The sequence below is a fragment of the Salvelinus alpinus genome, chromosome 1 (assembly GCF_045679555.1).
Source record: "Salvelinus alpinus chromosome 1, SLU_Salpinus.1, whole genome shotgun sequence".
Classification (NCBI taxonomy): domain Eukaryota; kingdom Metazoa; phylum Chordata; class Actinopteri; order Salmoniformes; family Salmonidae; genus Salvelinus; species Salvelinus alpinus.
Genome location: NC_092086.1, coordinates 31,806,352 through 31,828,405, shown reverse-complemented (window position 1 = coordinate 31,828,405; position 22,054 = coordinate 31,806,352). Strand labels below are relative to the sequence as shown.

The 22,054-nt window shown below is 42.1% G+C and overlaps 1 protein-coding gene across 8 annotated transcripts in view; it reads left to right on the top strand.

The window, feature by feature from the left end:
* The window catches only part of LOC139573376 (C-Jun-amino-terminal kinase-interacting protein 4-like), a 48,069-nt gene that overhangs the window by 19,022 nt on the left and 6,993 nt on the right, over positions 1 to 22,054 (top strand). For 2 of the 8 annotated variants that reach the window (XM_071396768.1, XM_071396750.1), the window contains exons 5-25: positions 3,607 to 3,745; positions 5,716 to 5,802; positions 7,481 to 7,619; positions 7,782 to 7,875; positions 8,030 to 8,163; positions 9,444 to 9,455; positions 10,682 to 10,739; positions 12,031 to 12,183; positions 12,424 to 12,475; positions 12,696 to 12,826; positions 14,678 to 14,734; positions 16,102 to 16,278; positions 18,327 to 18,456; positions 18,556 to 18,648; positions 19,019 to 19,141; positions 19,551 to 19,737; positions 19,943 to 20,152; positions 20,446 to 20,635; positions 20,808 to 20,924; positions 21,162 to 21,242; positions 21,946 to 22,013. In XM_071396768.1, the coding sequence (XP_071252869.1) occupies positions 3,607 to 3,745; positions 5,716 to 5,802; positions 7,481 to 7,619; positions 7,782 to 7,875; positions 8,030 to 8,163; positions 9,444 to 9,455; positions 10,682 to 10,739; positions 12,031 to 12,183; positions 12,424 to 12,475; positions 12,696 to 12,826; positions 14,678 to 14,734; positions 16,102 to 16,278; positions 18,327 to 18,456; positions 18,556 to 18,648; positions 19,019 to 19,141; positions 19,551 to 19,737; positions 19,943 to 20,152; positions 20,446 to 20,635; positions 20,808 to 20,924; positions 21,162 to 21,242; positions 21,946 to 22,013 (2,432 nt within the window). The remainder of the gene's footprint in view (positions 1 to 3,606; positions 3,746 to 5,715; positions 5,803 to 7,480; positions 7,620 to 7,781; positions 7,876 to 8,029; positions 8,164 to 9,443; positions 9,456 to 10,681; positions 10,740 to 12,030; positions 12,184 to 12,423; positions 12,476 to 12,695; positions 12,827 to 14,677; positions 14,735 to 16,101; positions 16,279 to 18,326; positions 18,457 to 18,555; positions 18,649 to 19,018; positions 19,142 to 19,550; positions 19,738 to 19,942; positions 20,153 to 20,445; positions 20,636 to 20,807; positions 20,925 to 21,161; positions 21,243 to 21,945; positions 22,014 to 22,054) is intronic. The other 6 variants (XM_071396810.1, XM_071396758.1, XM_071396778.1 and 3 more) reach the window with 5 other exon arrangements.

Below are 22,054 nucleotides of genomic sequence, written 5' to 3'. Positions count from 1 at the left end.
AACATGGGTAACTATTTACACACTTTCAATATTTGGAAGACCCTCAGTCCTCTATCAAATCAAATAATATAGCCCTCAAGAGTAAATATGAGCAGTTTACCTCTAGATGGCCCGGGAGGTGTGGAACCAGAGACAGCAGGGGTCCAGCTGGATGAACCAGCTTCAGAGGGGGATGGACACGTTGGCAGCAGACACACGCATCTCGACCATGCTCCCTCTAATCCATAATATGTAGACTGAGTTGAGGAAGCATAGCCAATGTGTACTTTACATATTTCATTACATTTTTATATATTGAAACTAAAATGTAAAAACAATCACAAATAATATTTTATATTATTAATTTCAAACAACGGCATTAGCATGAGAAGAACTTACCAGTCCAAAACAATGTCCTCTCCGTTCAAAAAATATGCTTCCATTTGAGTAATTGTCGCTAACTGAGTCGTCTTCCAAAAGCATATGTTTCACTTTCACAATCAATTTCCTCTATAATTTTGTCTACATTCGTATATCTAGTCTTAGATTTAGCTTTCCCTGACTTATTCGCCATGATTTTCGATATATAAACATCTGAAGATGCTTGTTACCGAAACAGTGCTGTGCGTAATGAGTTTGGCTACTTCCAGTATGAAACTTCAATGGCGAATGATGATCTTTACGCCGGAGTGCACTACATGGGTTGGTCTTCCAAAACACAAACATTAGATATTGCCGTTTACCTCTGCTCATTGGCTATCTACCCAGATAGATTTCAAGACGATCAGTGGTCATTGGGTTAAAATACAGTCAATCAACGAAACAGCGGTCATATAATTGGTGCACAATGAGGTCGTTACTTGTCTTCCAATCGTTTTTTTTCGGGTCAATACGTCCCGCGAAATGACCCATCAAGTTTGGTTGTGTTACAAACAAACAGTTGATTGCAAGGAAACCAAACATGACTGGATAAAGTCAGGTTTAGTCTGTGTATTTACATCGAATGTTTCGTCAAAAATTTAATGACACGAAATTCAACGAGATAAGCGTTCACAAAATGTTTCGTGTTAGGCTATAAAAATGGATTTAACCGAACAAAAGACCATTCATTGTGTAACAATGAGCCTTGGGATTGCAAACAGAGCAAGATCTTCAAAGGTAAATGATTTATTTCATTGCAATCTGTGATTCTGTTACGCCAGTGCTGGTTGAAAAAGTAGTTTGGTATGGGGCTTTGTGCTCAGATAATCGCATCGTATTCTTTCGCAGTAAATCCTTTTTTAAATCTGACAACGCAGTTGGATTAGCAAGATTCTAGGATTTTGAACCATGTGAGACACTTGTATTTTCAGGAATGTTTAATATGACTATTTGTGGCGATCACCGTATGTTGTCGAATTCAAACCCGTATGCGGGATCCGTAGATCAGAGAAGTTAACCAACAATGCAGTTTTAATAAAATACCCCCCCAAAAAGTAAGAGGTAAGAGCAGCAGTAAATAACAATGTGGAGGCTATATACAGGGGGTACCGGTACAGAGTCAATGTGGAGGCTATATACAGGGGGTAATGGTACAGAGTCAATGTGGGGGCTACATACAGGGGGTACCGGTACAGAGTCAATGTGGAGGCTATATACAGGGGGTACCGGTACAGAGTCAATGTGGAGGCTATATACAGGGGGTAATGGTACAGAGTCAATGTGGGGGCTACATACAGGGGGTACCGGTACAGAGTCAATGTGGAGGCTATATACAGGGGGTACCGGTACAGAGTCAATGTGGAGGCTATATACAGGGGGTAACGGTACAGAGTCAATGTGGAGGCTATATACAGGGGGTACCGGTACAGAGTCAATGTGGAGGCTATATACAGGGGGTACCGGTACAGAGTCAATGTGGAGGCTATATACAGGGGGTACCGGTACAGAGTCAATGTGGAGGCTATATACAGGGGGTACCGGTACAGAGTCAATGTGGAGGCTATATACAGGGGGTACCGGTACAGAGTCAATGTGGAGGCTACATACAGGGGGTACCGGTACAGAGTCAATGTGGAGGCTATATACAGGGGGTACCGGTACAGAGTCAATGTGGAGGCTATATACAGGGGGTACCGGTACAGAGTCAATGTGGAGGCTATATACAGGGGGTACCGGTACAGAGTCAATGTGGAGGCTATATACAGGGGGTACCGGTACAGAGTCAATGTGGAGGCTATATACAGGGGGTACCGGTACAGAGTCAATGTGGAGGATATATACAGGGGGTACCGGTACATAGTCAATGTGCGGGGGCACTGGTGTCGAGGTAATTAAGGTAATATGTACATGTAGGTAGAGTTATTAAAGTGACTATGCATAGATAATAACAGAGAGTAGCAGCAGAGTAGATGGGGGGGGGGTAGCCATTTGCAAATAGTCTGGGTAGCCATTTGAATAGCTGTTCAGGAGTCTTATGGCTTGGGGGGTAGAAGTTGTTTAGAAGCCTCTTGGACCTAGACTTGGCGCTCCGGTACCGCTTGCTGTGTGGTAGCAGAGAGAACAGTCTATGACTAGGGTGGCTGGAGTCTTTGACAATTTTTATGGCCTTCCTCTGACACTGCCTGGTATAGAGGTCCTGGATGGCAGGAAGCTTGGCCCCGGTGATGTACTTTTACTTCACTACATTCCTAAAGAATATTATGTCCTTTTTACTCCATACATTTTTCCTGACACTCAAAAGTACTCGTTACATTTTGAATGCTTTGCAGGACAGAAAATTGTCCAATTCGCACACTTATCAGGAGAACATCCCTGGTCATCCCTACTGCCTCTGATCTGGCGGACTCACACATGCTTTGTTTGTAATGATGTCAGAGTGTTGGAGTGTGACTCTGGCTATCCGTGAATAAAAAAAACAAGAAAATTGTGCTGTCTGATTTCCTTATTATAAGGATTTTTTATTATTATTTGTACTTTTACTTTTGATACTACAGTATATTTTAGCAACTACATTTACTTTTGATACTCAAGTATATTTAAAACCAAATACTTTGTCTTTTATTCAAGTAATATTTTACTGGGTGACTTTTACTTGAGTGGTTTTCTATGAAGGTGTTTTTAGTATGAGAATTGAGTACTTTTCCCACCACTGCTTCTGGGAGGTTCTGAAGCGGCGCCTGAGAGCATTTTCCACCACCATCAACAAGAATTTACTGTGGTAGAATGGTGTCACATCCTTCCAATAGAGTTCCAGACACTTGTAGACTCAATGCCAAGGTGCAGTGAAGCTGTTCTGGCTCATGGTGGCCCAACACTTTATTAAGACACTTTATGTTGGTGTTTCCTTTATTTTGGCAGAGTAGTGGCTGCTGCATTCTGGTAAATGGTGTCACCATAGTCAACAACTGGCAGTAAAGTTGACTGTACAATCTGCTTCCTACTGTTTAGGGAGAGGCAAGATCTGTTTCTAAAAAATAAGCCCACTTTAAGTCTTAGCTTTTTAACTAGCTCATCAGAATGTTTTTTAAACGTTGTCAATACGAATGGCCAGATATATTTATAGTGTAGTTAGTGTAGCCAGTCATGCTAAACATGTCCCTCACACTGTATAATCTGACTGACCCTCTTCCTCTTCTGTCTCTCTAGGAAAGAGCGTCCCATGTCTCTGGGTGTCTTCCCCATGTCAGTTCTGACCCCTGACCTCCAGGCCAGGTCTGAGACGCCTGGCGCAGAGGCCTGGAGGTTCAACGACCTGGAACACCCGCGCTCCAATGCCAGCCTCAAGGTGGGAAATGGGGACGGCTCGATAACAGATACACAGACATGTGATTGGCACAGCCTAGAAAAAAATGGGGGCAATGAAACTGTCTATTTTAATGATCAGATACATTTGAATAAACCTGAGTCTGTTTATTTCTGCCTGGGTGAGGCTATAGGGCCCTGTTGAAATACATTTGAAATGGCTCTTTCTGCAGGAAGGGGGGCTTTGGACTAATCACGCACAATGTGAGAGAGCAAGGGTGCACCTCAATAGTCTGAAGTGGCTGCCTCCTATTGTTTCCTCCCCCTCATGTGCTTAGAGCACAGGGCTTTGGACTAGGCACGCTTAGCATGCCTAATGAAGAGGCCTTTAGAGAGGGCTCTGAGGGGAGAGAGTCGGCACCCCTCTGTGATGTCTTCTAGAAGGATCTGACAGGGGCTTCTGTGTATTCATACAACCGCCCTCCCCTCCTCCTCAGTACATGTTTCAGAGGGCCAACTTCATGAATATGCATAACTTAGCAGGATAGAATGCTCCTTATTTAGTCATTTGTCCTCATGCTGTTAGATGTCTGTCAGATGGTAACATCATGACATCATCGCTCTCTGGCACTGGATGAGATTCTCAGTAGTAAACCAAATGCCGTCACACTGCCCACAGACCCACAGTCACAAAGACTTACAGTGTGTTATTGTACCGTCCTGAACGGGGCTTTGCAGTTCCTTTACATAAGCGGTAGGAATAAGCATCACCACTTTGAATATTACTGGATGGAGTCTGTGTACATATCTGTTTTTCTCTTCAGTGATGGTAAAATACCCTAAAGGTGCCTGCGTTATTTCGGCTGCTGCTCCGCTTCGTTCAGAAGTGTGGCATGGTCTCCGGGACTAGGGGTAGATGGTCTGTGACGTGGTACATTCTGGGATAAAGGCTGCTGGCAGGCACCCAATCACTGGGGGAGAAAGAGCGCAGGCCGGCACGTGGTTGGATGTTTTGACTCTTTGTAAATGAGTAGTTGTATTGATTGTCAAAATGTTCTACTACATAACATTTTATGGTATGGCCAACCTAGAAATAGCTTTTTCTTTATGGAATCGTCTATTGTTGATCTGTAAGTGTAGTGACAGTGGTATCTCTTATAGACTGTATTGGTTTTCTTTATATAGGCTAAAAATACTCAGTCCCAGCGCTCAAAGCTGGTTGAAATGATGTCATTAGAACCAGTTGGGGGTTATGTGCAAACCCCATGTTGACATGACCATTGTTTTCTGACATGTATTCTCTTCAGATGAACTGCTCTGAGTTCATTAACAAATGCCATCGGTCACTCACTACTATTGATTGAGCACTGCTCTCTCGTCCAGCTGTCAATTCAAACAGCAAACATATGTCTCAGTCATGAACCAAATGCTGCGTGCCATTTCAACCAGATTACCACTGCTTCTGATGCCTGGACCTTTAGAATAGTATCGGAATCATTCATTGCAATAACCTGTCTCTTAGCCATACAGAAGAACCTAGAAAAGGGAGATTGCAGCCACCAATGAAAGATGTGAACATATGTATTTTCAGATTTAGTTTGGAATTCGAGTGTGTTCCAATTTGGAATTCGGTTTTTGAGTTCTCCATAAATAAGGGCGACCTCATAAGCGTTCAACCCCAAGAGTCAGTATGTGAGTAACTCAAACTCTAAACTTCATTGACACAATAATACTCTGACTATGTAAGTAGGGTTCTTCTGTATGGTTCAGTGACTGGACTTCATAGGCTTCAGTCAGCTGTGGTGAGATGGTAGTCACTGGGCTAGTTGGTCACCTCAAAACCTCCGACATGTTGAATCTAATAACCTTGACTTTCAGCCAGCCATCACCAGCTGTGAGCAATGTAGACCGACACTCACACACACTCACACACACACGCACGCTTGGCAGTGTGTGTTGCCTCAGTGCTTCTGCAGAAATGTGCTTCTTCATTGTAACTCTCTTCCCAAGCAGTTGGATGCAGACGACCCCCCAAAGAGAAGGCATGGTTACAGTACGCTGCAGATCTCTTGGGGGAATTCACTCCCAGACGACTGCAAGGTAGTTGTCTCTGTGCTGGTGGATAGGAAAACCGTCACTGCAACCCGCTTGTACATGCCATGGAGAGCCCCATGTTGTGTGTGTGTGTGGGCTTTAGTAGTTGTCTTCAGTGTGCTGTTTCATTTTTTCAGAGCAAGCAGCATCTCTTTGCGCATTATTCAAAGTCCCTCACTTCACAGACCACCTGAGCCCAATGCAACCATGTCAGGTTTCCCTTCAAATCCTAGATAGATCCTCCTCAGTGAGCTAAAGGAACAGTCAATGATCACCTCCATTTTAGTTTCCCCCCTAAAATGAGCTGTTTTGATCAGTCAGTGGTCTGTAGAGTGGGGAAGGCGTGGTTCCATTCAGCTTCTATGTTGTCGTGTTTCATTTTGCCAAACTGCATGGTACGAGCTGTACTTCTTTCACATGCTGTTGCTGTCCTAGCTCCGTTTCATTTTTTTCACGTGAACTTGGAAGCAAATTGTCTCACAGTATGTAGTTATCTCACAGTTTTAGCATGCATACTACTCTCCCTAGTTAAATAACAGTCTTCGTAGTTATAACACTCTTTGTAGTTTTACACAGTAGAACTACACTCTGTAGTTGTATATCTTATTGTACTCTATGTAGACTTAACATTGGAGATTAGATCACTTATTATTGTGTTGTCATTCATAGTGAATCTTGTGTTTGTTTCTGTTATGAGCTGACCTTTGAGTTGTGTGTGTGTTCTGTGTTGTTGTCTCTCAGTGAAGGAATGGCACTATCCACTGGGCCCATGATTGGTTTATGTTCTGTGTTGACCTCTGACCTCTTGTGAAGTCCATGTGAGCCCTGTGATCTGATGTGAAGTGTGAATTAGTGTGTATTAGCTGTTGACTGTGTTCTACCCTTCCTTGTCCCAGTCAACGTATTCCTGGTCCTGAGCTCAAACTACAGAAAATAGATCATCTACGATCAAATTCATATTTGATTATTGTACAGAATAATGGATACCAATTTATGTTTTTTAGAGCTTCTCCCAATTAAAAAGTCATCACTTCAAAGAAATACCTTTAAGAAATGTTATATATTAAAATGAAAGATCTTTACTCCCGAGTGACGCAGTGGTCTAAGGCACTGCATCTCAGTGCAAGAGGCGCCACTACAGCTCCTGGTTTGAATCCAGGCCGAATTACATCCAGCTGTGATTGGGAGTCCCAATGGGCGGCACACAATTGGCCCAGCATTGTCCGGGTTTGGCCGTGGTAGGCCGTCATTGTAAATAAGAATTTGTTCTTAACTGACTCATAATAGAATACATTTTTTATGGAAGTTGATGGGAGTCACAGGCGATGGGTTTCTGTCTGCACTACTTGTATCCTCAATGTCTTTAACTAGTGCTTGTTTAGTTTTGTCCCCAGCTCCAGTGTGTTAGCTTTAAGCCAGGTTGAGCTGTGGTGTTGTGGTGTCTTCCCTCTCTGAACTGTTACCATGGTGACATCCCTGTGTTCCTTAGTTTCTGTCCTGTCTCTACTGTACCTAGCACTAGAGACAGGAGTTTTTCCTCCACACATGACCTTACCAGGAAAAACTCCGGGCCCTAGTTCAGGAAAATGTTATCCCTTAATGGGTCACGGTCAGGGTTAGGGTTAACCTTTGACTCTTGACCTCTCTATGATCTCTATGATGACCCTATCGGTTGTGGTTGCAGGACGAGCTGTCGGACCTTGGCTCGAAGTCGATCACTCCCATGTCCACCACGGCCTCGGACGTCGCCATGGAAGGGGAGGGGCCAAACAGTAAGAGCATGGAGTTGCTAGCGGCACTGGGGAACAGGTCAATATCAGTGGGTATGAAATGTTACTCACGATACTGCAACTAAGTCCTCACGACAAGTATTACAATGGTAGATGACAGAGAGATTTGTCTTTGTATCCATTCTTGATGATCTAATAGCACATAATGAAGTTATCTTTGATTTGATTCTAGTCTGTATTATATGTGTCCTGTAGGTGTGCCAGAGAACGAGGATAGCTCAGATGTGCATGACATCATTGAGTCCACCCCTGAACTGGACATGGACCTCAGTGGATACAAAGCATCTAGGTAACCCCTACAAAACCATCACCATATAGTCAACTTGGGATAAATCCTCTCTTTCATTGACAAATTGAGACTACAATTTAGACCTTGAAATACATTGGGTATTACTCCTGTACAACCTGCTAAATGCTATTCTGCTAATCGCTCCACTATGCAGCACCCCGACCAAAGGAGGCATTGGCATTGAGAACATGGCGTTTGACCGCAACACAGACTCTCTGTTTGCGGAGCTGTCGTCTGCAGGCATAGGGGACGTCATCGGAGATGTGGACGAGGGGGCGGACCTGCTGGGTAAGCGAGGGAAGGAATCCTTTCCTATAGCAGCAAAACACCTCCCAGGATGTGTAGCGTTTAGCATTGTAGTAACATTGTTATAACACTGTAGTGACTTTATGGTAATGAAATATAACACCTTTAACAATCTGTTGCTATTAGCATTTGAGTAATGTTGTAGTAACATTATGATAATGAATTACAACACAAGGATCCGTTTCTATATAAGCTATACTGTAAGAACTAAAGCCTGACACCTTCAAGGAACAGTATTCATTCCCCCAGCATTACAGCAACTTTTGGGAAGATTTATCTATTAAAAAAAAAAATGGACGTACAAACTGTGTGACACTCAACTACAAAGTTCAACCACTGGATTCATTTAAAAGTGTATCTTTGGAATGTCTCTTGACAGATGGAGTTTAACTAGTTTTGGAATGTCTCTTGACAGATGAAGTTAAACTAGTTTTGGAATGTCTCTTGACAGATGGAGTTAAACTAGTTTTGGAATGTCTCTTGACAGATGGAGTTTAACTAGTTTTGGAATGTCTCTTGACAGATGAAGTTAAACTAGTTTTGGAATGTCTCTTGACAGATGAAGTTAAACTAGTTTTGGAATGTCTCTTGACAGATGAAGTTAAACTAGTTTTGGAATGTCTGTTGACAGATGAAGTTAAACTAGTTTTGGAATGTCTCTTGACAGATGAAGTTAAACTAGTTTTGGAATGTCTCTTGACAGATGAAGTTAAACTAGTTTTGGAATGTCTCTTGACAGATGAAGTTAAACTAGTTTTGGAATGTCTCTTGACAGATGGAGTTTAACTAGTTTTGGAATGTCTCTTGACAGATGAAGTTAAACTAGTTTTGGAATGTCTCTTGACAGATGAAGTTAAACTAGTTTTGGAATGTCTTTTGACAGATGGAGTTTAACTAGTTTTGGGATGACTTGTGTTAACCCCTTGTGAGTGTTGAGTGTGTTGTTTACCCAGGTGACCTCCCTACGTTGTTCCTGCTCCTGTGTTCAATGCATGCTAACTCATGAATAACTATAGTAGCAGGCCACTGAGTTAGACAATAAACTGACACTATTTTACTACATTCAGCTCACTAATACACACTGGCTGTTGCACTGAAGTGAAATAACCGTTGCTGTTAAGTAAATACAAAGCTAAACTGGATTTAGAAGTTGTGCTTGTATCAGTTAAAAGTCATTCTCTGCTGTTAGCTCCATCAGTGTCTAACCCGCCTCTCTCTCTCCTCGTTGTGTCCTCTCCTCTGGCTTTTGTCCCTAACCCCAGTGGAGTACTCTGGTGTGTATTATGACCTCAAAACCTCTCCTTTGCTCCTTCTCCTTTGTTATTTCTCCTCCGATACCTCTCTCTATGTCCTCAGAGAAAAACTCTATTCCAGGGATGGGTATCTGCAGTTGTGTGTGCAGGATTTTGCTCCACCCTAACACACCTGACTTAATTAAAGAAAACATGTTCTATATTGGAAAACCATAGCTAGTTTATTAGGCTTTGTGAATCTGGTGTGTTTTAATGCTGGGCTGGAACAAAAGCCTGCCTGTATACACTGTGGCCTTTCAGGACCAGTTGCCCATCCCTGCTCTACATTTGGCCTGCTCTACATTCGGCCTCTCACCACCTCATATCTACAGCTCATAGCTCTACTACTACTGCCTTGACCTAAATTTGACCCCCGCAGCTCCTCGCTAGCATTACAGTGGCAACAAAAGTTGATCACAAGATGAAACCGGACATATGAAAGCTGTTAGAAGGGCTAAATGCATTTTGAAAATTTTTGTTCTTCATATAACTGCTTTGGTTATACTGATTTCTGTCTAACATGCACCATAAGCATGAAGAATAACTCATCGTACAGCTTTAATAACACATTTTTTACTTTACAGCTTAACTAGATTGTTTGTGTGTTTGTTTTTATAGCTTCTCTAGCTTTCCCAACTGTCTCTCTACCCTAGAACTGTAACTTATTCCTTTCCCCACTAGCCTGTTAGGAGTACCCTAGCTCTCATTCCTCCGTTGTGTTCCTCATACATACCTCATGTCTCACTCTCTCCACCTCTCTCTCCTTTTCTTGCCTGACTTGGATTGCATGGTTTTCTCAGATCTTAGCTTGCTTGGTAAGACCTCACCCGCTCGCTCCATCCTACTCTGTTGCGACATGTAACATGTTCTGTGTGGTGGCTGTTGGGGTTGTCCCTGATTTGTATTTCTTAGAAATATCTCACTATGAGATATTTAACACCCTGAATGGACTGATTCTTTATTTTATCTATATGAATATTTAAGTCAGTCAATGTGACTGTGTTCATTCATTGAAGTAAACGCACCTCCATAAATATTGATTTATTTTGGATAAAGATTTAAAAACATAGTTGATTAAGAACTATTTGATACATAAGAGAATCTATCCATGCCTTCTATACATGCTGTTCTATAAACTCCAGTTGTATGAACACAAAGCAGAAAACTAGGTAATTTCTCCCCTGGCTGGTGTTGCTCCTTATTTACAGGTATGGGTCGTGAGGTTGAGAACCTGATCACGGAGAACACACAACTAATGGAGACAAAGTAAGAAAAACACACTGAGAGTGGTATAGTTTTAGATTTATTTGACATTTATACTGAACAAAAATATAAACGCAACATGCAACAATTTCAAGGATTTGAGTTACAGAGTTCCATAAATTCATTAGGTCCTAATCTATGGATTTCACATGACTGGGAATACAGATATGCATCAGTTGGTCACAGATACCTTAAAAAGGTAGGGGCATGGATCAGAAAACCTGTCAGTATGACACATCTCCTTCACATAAAGCTGATCAGGCTGTTGATTGTGGCCTGTGGAATGTTGTCCCACTCTTCAATGGTTGTGCGAAGTTTCTGGATATTGGCAGGAACTGGAACACGCTGTCCTACACATCGATCCAGAGCATCCCAAACATGCTCAATGGGTGACATGTCTGGTGAGTATGCAGACCATAGAAGAACTGGAACATTTTCAGCTTCCAGGAACTGTGTACAGAACCTTGTGACATGGGGCCGTGTATTATCATGCTGAAACATGAGGTGATGGAGGCGGATGAACGGCACGACAATGGGCCTCAATATCTCATCACGTTATCTGCCCATACCATAACCCCACCGCCACCATGGAGCTCTCTGTTCACAACGTTGACATCAACAAACCGCTCGCCCCCCCGATCACATACACATGGTCTGCGGTTGTGAGGCCAGTTGGCTGTACTGCAAAATTCTCTAAAATGACGTTGGAGGTGGCTTATGGGAGAGAAATGAACATGAAATACTCTGGCAACAGATCAGGTGGACATTCCTGCAGTCAGCGTGGCAATTGCACGCTCCCTCAATTTGAGACATCTATGGCATTGTGTTGTGTGACAAAATATGACATTTTAGAGTGGACTTTTATTGTCCCCACCACAAGGTGGACCTGTGTAATGATCATGCAGTGCAATCAGCTTATTGAAATGCCACATCTGTCAGGTGGATGGATAATCTTGGCAAAGGAGAAATGCTCACTAACAGGGATGTAAACACATTTCAGCACAACATTTGAGAGAAAGAAGCTTTTTGTTTCTGGGATCTTTTATTTCAGCTCATGAAACATGGGACTAACACTTTACATGTTGCATTTATATTTTTGTTCAATGTATACCTCCCAAAGTTATTAAAATGTCATTAGTCTTTTAAACTGGTCTAAAGTCAATTCCATATTTTGATAGCTTTGTAGATCCCACTATACTGGACTATATACTGGAAGCACAACATAACACAAACATCTTTGCATGCAGTGTTGTAAGGTGTCACATTCATTCCTTTCCCCCCTTGTTTCCTGTAGGAACGCTCTGAATGTGGTGAAGAATGACCTGATAGCGCGGGTGGATGAGCTGTCGTGTGAGAAGGAAGTGTTGCAGGGGGAACTAGACGCCGTGACACAGACCAGGAAAAACCTGGAGGAGAAGAACAGAGAGCTGGAGGAGGAGCTCAAGAAGTGGGTCAATAACAACAACAACACACGATAACACACTACACACAACTGATCATGTTGTATTCGGCGCATGTGACAAATCAGATTTGATTTGATTTGACAACAGCAACACACCATATTCATATGGCCACCCAATTATAAGACTGTTTTTAGGGAAATCACCAAGAGTAAACTGTCAACATGAACACATGGCATAGCATATTGTTGATGAACCTGATTGAACCAATTCTTCTGTTGTTCCAGAGTGCGTGTGGAGATGGGGGAGGTGAAAGGGAAGCCAAACGAGGAAGAGGATGTGAGTGCCTCTTACCATATGTATAACATTGTCCTGTATAATGTGACTGTACCTCTTCATGTCCTTTAGTGGTGCCCCTTTCTATATTGTAATCACTGTTAAATGTATATTTTTATCATATTGCTGCAAAATGTACCTTCCTTAAAATTCAGCTTGTTACTGTGATTGGTGCGTTGTATGTCCGACCAATAAAAAACACCCTCTCTCTCTGGTGTTCCAGAGTGACGTTCCTACAGCCCAGAGGAAGAGGTTCACCAGGGTGGAGATGGCTAGAGTCCTCATGGAGAGGAACCAGTACAAGGAGAGACTGATGGAATTACAGGAGGCTGTTAGGTGGACAGAGATGATCAGGTGAGGAGGAGGAGAGGAGACAGTAGGATTGAAGGGAATCGAATAGAGCCCGTATACAATGCAATCTCTCAGCTAACCATGTATTTTTAAACAATATGGCCAATTAAACAATTTGGTCAATTTTATCTCCACATTTTCCACTAAACCAGGACTTTCCTCTTAATCTGAATGCTAGACTTGAAACTAGGCCACTGCCATACACTTGAGTCAGTGGCGGTCGGTGCCATTTAAGATCAGGGAGGACCATTTTTAATGAGCATGGCCTTATTTCTATTACAGCATATTGGATAAATGTCATTCACATTCCCCATTTCTTTCCGCTTGCTTTCGTTTAAGATTTATTTTTTCAACAGAATCGGTAGAATGAATTCACCCCTGATCACCCGCAAACACAGTTCACTTTCATAGAAGCCACATACAAACAGCATAATCACTTTGTTTGTTGTATGATTCCTTCTCATATCCACGCTCTCTCTGTAACGGCGTTCCTCCTCCTCTTCATCCGAAGAGGAGGAGTAGTGATCGAACCAAGGCGCAGCGTAGTGAAATGACATGATTTATTGAACACGACGAAAAACAAACTAAACTTGCATAAACAAACAAAACAAATAAACGATGCAGACAGACCTGAACGACGAACTTACATATAACGTGAAGAACGCAATGAACAGGAACAGACTACATAAAACGAACAAACCGCAAACAGTCCCGTATGGTGCAAACATATACACAGACACAGGAGACAACCACCCACAACGAACACTGTGAAACAACCTACCTAAATATGACTCTCAATTAGAGGAACGCCAAACACCTGCCTCTAATTGAGAGCCATACCAGGCAACCCTTAAACCAACATAGAAACAGACAACATAGAATGCCCACCCAAACTCACGTCCTGACCAACTAACACATACAACAAACTAACAGAAATAGGTCAGGAACGTGACACTCTCCTCTTCTCACCCTTTCCCTTCGCGTGTGGACGTCATTGCACAACACAACAGCTGTCTGTGACCAGGTGCAAATGATCGCTAACCACTACACCAAGCCTACATTGTTTTCACCATGTTAGCTAATGTCATAGTCAACATATCTACAAGAACTAATGTGTTAGTAAACCTGCTACAATCATGCAGTACGGTGTACAGTCAGTAAGCAGTTCAGCAGTTACACTGGTGAGCCCCGTGGCAATACATTTATTAAACCAAAAGCTTACCTTGACATGGAAGAGTTCCAGTGTTGGATAGCCATAGCCAGCTAGCTAACGAGAGAAAGAGGCTCAATATATATATATATATATATATATATATATATATATATATATATATATATATATATATTGTAGAATCAGATACCTATATGAAGGAATAGGCAAAGGACTATGGATACAACATATTCATCCTTTCCCCAGTTGTTTCCTTGGCCTCTGCTATAGTAATATGCTGCAGTTGCTTTGTAACTGGTTCCCAGAGAGACGTCAAAGTCCATTGTTTCAGAACACCAAACTTTTGGAGATCAAATGTTAATAAATAGAATGAAACATAATACTATGTTGCCTAGTGAAGGGTTTCCTTCTCCACAACCCCTTTCATATACACTCTTTAAGCTCCACTCTGAGACTTCACTGAAATCATCCTTCTGCTCTATCCTTGCTCTACCAATTTAAATGAATGAGTTGAAGGGATAGTTCAGAGAAATTACATAGTTATCTAAATATCTCTTTACTTAGAAGGCATTTTATGGACAAGGAGTGACTGCAATCAACACTTTGGTTTTGTTAAACTAACCAATGTCGTAAGTAATTCTGCTGAACTGTCCCTTTAACATGATGTTGTGTTGTCTTCCCAGAGCCTCCAGAGAAAACCCTTCCCTTACTGAGAAGAAGAAATCCAGCATCTGGCAATTGTAAGCAGTCTCAAATAATCTCTCCTTCAATGACTACCTGTACGAAATAACTCATAGGAATTATATACATTTCTGATATGATCTATTCAACACTATCATCATGATATCATATGCTAACATTCTGGAAATTCCATCCCTGTTTTCTTTCTTTTTGGATGTGCTATTAAATGTTCAGTCTTAGGTAAATGTTTAAAAAATCATAGCCATCCCTCTCTTGCCCCTTGGTACAGTAACTACAGTCTAGCCATGGGTTTAAATACTATTTCAAATCCTTTCAAATCCTTTAGCTTTGCTTGATTGAGCTTGCCTATTGCAACGGAACCAATAGAAAATTCCCAACTGCGCATATCCCGCCCACCTGGCAGTCCATGCAGGCTAAAGCAAACGTTCAAAGCATTTGAACGATTTTAAATAGTATTTGAACCCAGGTCTGCTACAGTCCCCTGAACAATAGACATATCCTGGATGTGTACTACTCTTCATGTTTTCCATCCAATCCACAAACAAATCAGTCCCATGTGATTCTCTTGCCCTCCCCCCCGCCTGCCTATTTTGCCTTACGTTGTCCTGCTAGTCTGCTTAAAGACTGCTGAGAGGTCTATGTCAGCTGATTGTATCTCCTTCATGTCCTCTCAGAAGTTGTATTTGTTTAGAGGACAATTTATGGACAAGTGCTTAATTCTGCAATAGGCCTATAACCTGCTGTAATGCAGAGATTTAAATATGTCCAACTCTTTATTAATGCGCACTCTTGTAAGATCTACTGTCCATTACAGTATGATGTGTAGACATATGAAGAAAACAATGAAAAATATAATTGCATGCTTCTTTTGATCAACTGACAGAGGTGTCCTCCTTCATCCCTGTGAGTTTTACTGTGACTGTCTTAACATGGGGCTCTTTCCTCTTACTGTGCTGTGGAGCTCATTGTAAACACATGTTATGCAGTCTATTGAAATCTATCTGCTTGATTACCATCTGTCCCACACTATCAGATTACTATCTGCTATCAACATTCAGATAACATATGCCAAAACGTATATACAAACACAGAAATACACAGGTGTAGGTGTCCTAATGTACAGTATTAGTGTACTGTATGTAGGCTTATAATACTATATATTAATATGTATGACTCCCGTTCAGTTAAGGGGCCCCGAGTGGTATTGTGATGGGTGGGCTTTGGCTCTGTTAATCAACGTTCCCAAATCCCCAGCATGCTTCACTTCACTATACTTGAGGTGATGGTGGTGGTGGTGGGTGACTGTTTACTGTTGGTTGGTGGTTGACCCCCGGCCTTGCTCCTCCCTATACCAACCCCCCCCCTCCCCCTTCGCATCCCTATGGTTTCTCTCTCCCCCCCACAGTTTCAGCCGTCTCTTTAGCCCCTCCTCCACCAGCACGACAGTGATGAAGAAGGCGGAGTCCCATGGGAGGGAGGTGAAGTACATGCCCCCTGCAGGAGGGGGAATGAAGAAGAGGAGCAGCACCTTCTCCCAGTTCCCCACCGAGAAGTCCAAGGCCTTCGACTTCCTCAACGAGGAGTGAGTAGTGACACAGCACTCATTCTGTCATGTGTTAGTACTGTTGTAGCTCTCCTTATTCCTCTCTTGACCTCTGCCATGATGAGCCATGCTCATTCACTCCATGTATTACACAGCACTTATAATAGAATCATGGATATGTAGGTCAACTACTTATGATGGTTAGAACTGTTCATAACCTGTTCTATTTTAGAACTGTTCTTAACCTGTTCTATTTTAGAACTATTCATAACCTGTTCTATTTTAGAACTGTTCATAACCTGTTCTATTTTAGAACTGTTCATAACCTGTTCTATTTTAGAACTGTTCATGACCTGTTCTATTTTAGAACTGTTCATAACCTGTTCTATTTTAGAACTATTCATAACCTGTTCTATTTTAGAACTATTCATAACCTGTTCTATTTTAGAACTGTTCATGACCTGTTCTATTTTAGAACTGTTCATAACCTGTTCTATTTTAGAACTGTTCATAACCTGTTCTATTTTAGAACTGTTCATAACCTGTTCTATTTTAGAACTGTTCATGACCTGTTCTATTTTAGAACTGTTCATGACCTGTTCTATTTTAGAACTGTTCATAACCTGTTCTATTTTAGAACTGTTCATAACCTGTTCTATTTTAGAACTGTTCATGACCTGTTCTATTTTAGAACTGTTCATGACCTGTTCTATTTTAGAACTGTTCATGACCTGTTCTATTTTAGAACTGTTCATAACCTGTTCTATTTTAGAACTGTTCATGACCTGTTCTATTTTAGAACTGTTCATAACCTGTTCTATTTTAGAACTGTTCATAACCTGTTCTATTTTAGAACTCTTCATAACCTGTTCTATTTTAGAACTCTTCATAACCTGTTCTATTTTAGAACTCTTCATAACCTGTTCTATTTTAGAACTGTTCATGACCTGTTCTATTTTAGAACTGTTCATGACCTGTTCTATTTTAGAACTGTTCATGACCTGTTCTATTTTAGAACTGTTCATGACCTGTTCTATTTTAGAACTGTTCATGACCTGTTCTATTTTAGAACTGTTCATAACCTGTTCTATTTTAGAACTGTTCATGACCTGTTCTATTTTAGAACTGTTCATGACCTGTTCTATTTTAGAACTGTTCATGACCTGTTCTATTTTAGAACTGTTCATAACCTGTTCTATTTTAGAACTCTTCATAACCTGTTCTATTTTAGAACTGTTCATAACCTGTTCTATTTTAGAACTCTTCATAACCTGTTCTATTTTAGAACTCTTCATAACCTGTTCTATTTTAGAACTCTTCATAACCTGTTCTATTTTAGAACTCTTCATAACCTGTTCTATTTTAGAACTGTTCATAACCTGTTCTATTTTAGAACTGTTCATGACCTGTTCTATTTTAGAACTGTTCATGACCTGTTCTATTTTAGAACTGTTCATAACCTGTTCTATTTTAGAACTGTTCATAACCTGTTCTATTTTAGAACTGTTCATGACCTGTTCTATTTTAGAACTGTTCATGACCTGTTCTATTTTAGAACTGTTCATAACCTGTTCTATTTTAGAACTGTTCATGACCTGTTCTATTTTAGAACTGTTCTTAACCTGTTCTATTTTAGAACTGTTCATAACCTGTTCTATTTTAGAACTGTTCATAACCTGTTCTATTTTAGAACTCTTCATAACCTGTTCTATTTTAGAACTCTTCATAACCTGTTCTATTTTAGAACTGTTCATAACCTGTTCTATTTTAGAACTGTTCATAACCTGTTCTATTTTAGAACTCTTCATAACCTGTTCTATTTTAGAACTGTCCATAACCTGTTCTATTTTAGAACTGTTCATAACCTGTTCTATTTTAGAACTCTTCATAACCATGCTACACAAACGTTCATATACTCCTAGGGCTTGTTTCTCATGACCCATATTGGGCATATTTCTGGACCTCAAAGCCTTTTCATTGGAGAATCTCATTTGACAGTGCTCTCTAATCCAGGATTCAGCAAACCAGCCCATAATGTAATTTTTTGTAATGAAATTCCCTTTTTGTCTTGTCTCCCTCCCTGTCAGAATGGACCCGTGCGCCTCTCCGTCCCGTAGGGAGCAAAAGAGGGCCCAGTACAGACAGGTCAAAGCCCACATGCAGAAGGAGGATGGACAGGTACAGGCCCATGGATGGAGTCTACCCAGCAAATCTAAGGTAGGAGAGGAGCGGAGGGAGAGAGAGAGGGAGAGAGTTCGCAATAATAACCATATCCAAGTTTTTCTTTTTTATATGACATCTTGTGTGTCCTTTCAGGTAGTGAACGGGGGCCCAACAGAGAACAAAGAGAAGAATCTACCTGTGCCAGTCTACCTGAGGCCCCTGGACCAGAAAGATGCTTCTATGAAGGTGAGCACAGCACACACTGGGATTAAGTTAACTTCATTTTGATCTGTGAAAACATACATTACTTTTGTGCACAATGCAACATTTGAATACCAAGTTGTGATACACAAGTATATTACATGTTTTGCAATGGAGGCTGCTGAGGGGAGGACAGCTCATAATAATGTCTGGAATGGAGCAAATGGAATGGCATCAAACACATGGAAACTTTGTGTTTGATGTTGTTGATACCTTTCCACTCATTCCGCTCCAGCCATTACCACGTGCCCGTCCTCCCTAATTAAGGTGCCACTAACCTCCTGTGGTGTATTGAGCTTTTTTAAATACAATTTCTCTAAATTTGAGGTTGTTTGATTGATTGATATGTCTGCAGCTGTGGTGTGCTGCGGGTGTGAACCTGTCAGGAGGGACGATCAGAGAGGGAGGGTCCATGTTGGAAGGACAGAGCAGGAAGGGCTCTGTGAGCAGCCTGGACCATTTAGAGACAGAGAACAAGGTAAGGGGGAGGTGTTTTGAGCATGTTGGCCAAGGGGGGTGTGCCCGTACCTTAAGCACCTTGACATAAGGAGGGTGTCTCATCAGGATCACAGGACAGTATATGGAAACTTCTGACTGTTTTAGAGAGCTTGTATATCAGTCAACAAAAGTACTGTATGCTGGAACTTTATACAATATAAGTGTGTTTAAAACAGCTTATTACTGTTTTTGAGAGCTTGTACTGTAAATGACTGGAGAAAGAAGACTGGATAGTAATACATACAGACACAAGTTAAAGCTCCCATATTTACGAGCACTGGCCTCAAGCCATCATGACAGGGCTCAGTCAAGTCAACATTGTTAGCCCTTACACATACTAGTCCTGGTATAATGGAGCCGTTGCTCAGCCTGTCCTGTCCTTGCTCCAGGAGCAGGAGAAAGGTGAGAAGGACAAGGAGCTGCGTCTGCAGGATGAGATGTCCTGCAGGGTGTGGATCTGTACCAGTACCCACTCCTCTACTAAAGTCATGGTGCTGGAGGCCAACCAGCCCTCTGACCTGCTGGACAGCTTCTACGCCTGCAACTCACACGTCCTCTGCATTGCCAGCATACCAGGTGTGTGTGTGATGTTTGTGTACAGTTAGGAATTTATAGTATTAAGATAGTACGTATGTTTCAAGATGGGTCTGTATATGTCAGTGTTGGCTGGTTTTACTTTCAATCAGATGAAGCAGGTCATTGTAATGTCTGAATGGAATGAATGAAACGGTACTGTGTGTGTGTGCTCACTTCTGTGTGTTTTCACATGTCTGTTTGTCAGGTGTGTTGGAGACAGACTACCCTGCAGGGGAGGAGCTACCTGTACCCCAGGACCAGGAGTCCGGGCCAGTTGATGGCGTGTCATTGGCAGGCAGCGTGGCCAGTCTGGGCTCCACGGGCAGCGACGGCGCCTTGGCAACGGAAGGGACCACCGCCGTCCTCCAGATGGCCGGGGCAGGGCTCAATGACCTCCCGGCCCAGCACAGCTCAGGTAACACAGACACAGGAACTGGCCGCGGTTCAGGACATTATAGCAGTGGTCACCTCCATCACTAGTCCTGGAGAGATACAGGGTTTGAAGGCATTTGATCCTGCCCAGAACTATACCATTTGATTCAACCAGGAGTAGTTGAATGAGGGGTTTTAGTGTTGGCATTTTCACACTTTCACACACATTGAAACTGGGGTATGCCCTGGGTTCCACACTGAATCATCCTTTTGTATCTAATGCATACTTACTGTAATATTTTCTCTCTACATATTCCCCCTACCTCCACCCAACAGTGGATCTGTCCAGAGAGCCCAGTCCTGCAGAGGATGGGGTCCCCACGGCGGAAGAGGCCACAGAAGCTACAGAGGAGGGGGAGGAGAGCCAGGGGCTGGTCGTCAGTCAGTCAGGCATCTACACAGAACACGTGTTCACAGACCCTCTGGGAGCCGGCCACCATGAGTCCTCCACTGCAGACACACAGAGGTGAGACTGTCTGACCTAGTACTAATTAGTAGTGACCTGACCAGGGAGAACTCTGGTCCATTGTTTAAGGCACTGGGTTATATACATGAGTAATTAGAGAATGTATGACTTTCTTAATGTGTGTTTGATACACTAAAGCTCACCAGCCCTGTTCTTTCTCTCTGTCTCCCAGGGACCAGGAGGGGGTGGGTGAGGCGTCTCTTCCCGACGACATGCTCCCTGCTGGGGAGGACGTCCAGAGGATGAGCAGCGCCCTGCCCACCATGTGGCTGGGGGCCCAGGACGGATGGTGAGGACAAGGGAGTGGTCACCAGGGGCCACTAGGGCCACACAGAAATAAATGAGTATGGAATATACAGTAGAATCTCTTTGGTCAAGAAAAGAAAAACGCATTATACATTTTTTGTAATTTCTCTGTTAATCTTAATTTTTGTTTATGCACCCTGATCCGTATAATTATCTATAGAAAATCATCCCCATTTATTTGGAGTTTGTGTTTTTTAATCTTTGTCTCCTCCCTCTCTAGTTTGTATGTGCACTCGTCTGTGGCTCGGTGGAGGAAGTGTCTCCACGCCATCAAGCTAAAGGACTCCATCCTCAACATAGTGTGAGTACTCTGAGGACTCCATCCTCAACATAGTGTGAGTACTCTGAGGACTCCATCCTCAACATAGTGTGAGTACTCTGAGGACTCCATCCTCAACATAGTGTGAGTACTCTGAGGACTCCATCCTCAACATAGTGTGAGTACTCTGAGGACTCCACTAGTACTCAGTCATTTATATACAGTACCAGTCAAAAGTTTGAAGCTGGTTGAGAGAATGCCAAGAGTGTGCAAAGCTGTTATCAAGACAAAGAGTGGTTACTTTGAAGAATTTCAAATATTAAATATATTTAGATTTGTTTAACACTGTTTTGGTTACTACATGATTCCATATGTGTTATTTCGTAGTTTTGATGTCTTCACTATTATTCTACAATGTAGAAAATAGTCAAAATAAAGAAAAACCCTTGAATGAGTAGGTGTGTCCAAACTTTTGACTGGTACTGTACATGATTGATATGATTTTTTGATTATTTCACACACAAAGGTTCCCAAAGAGAGACAGACAGTACTTGTAGTGAGTATTCAGGCCATGCATATCTCACCAGACATGTCTTGTAGTGAGTATTCAGGCCATGTATATCTCACCAGACATGTCTTGTAGTGAGTATTCAGGCCATGTATATCTCACCAGACATGTCTTGTAGTGAGTATTCAGGCCATGTATATCTCACCAGACATGTCTATGTGTGCTCTCTGTCTGCAGGCATGTGAGAGGAAGAGTCCTGGTTGCCTTGGCGGACGGCACGTTGGCTATATTCCACAGAGGCCTCGGTAAGGATGCATTGATTCAAGCCATATTGTGACGCTGGTTA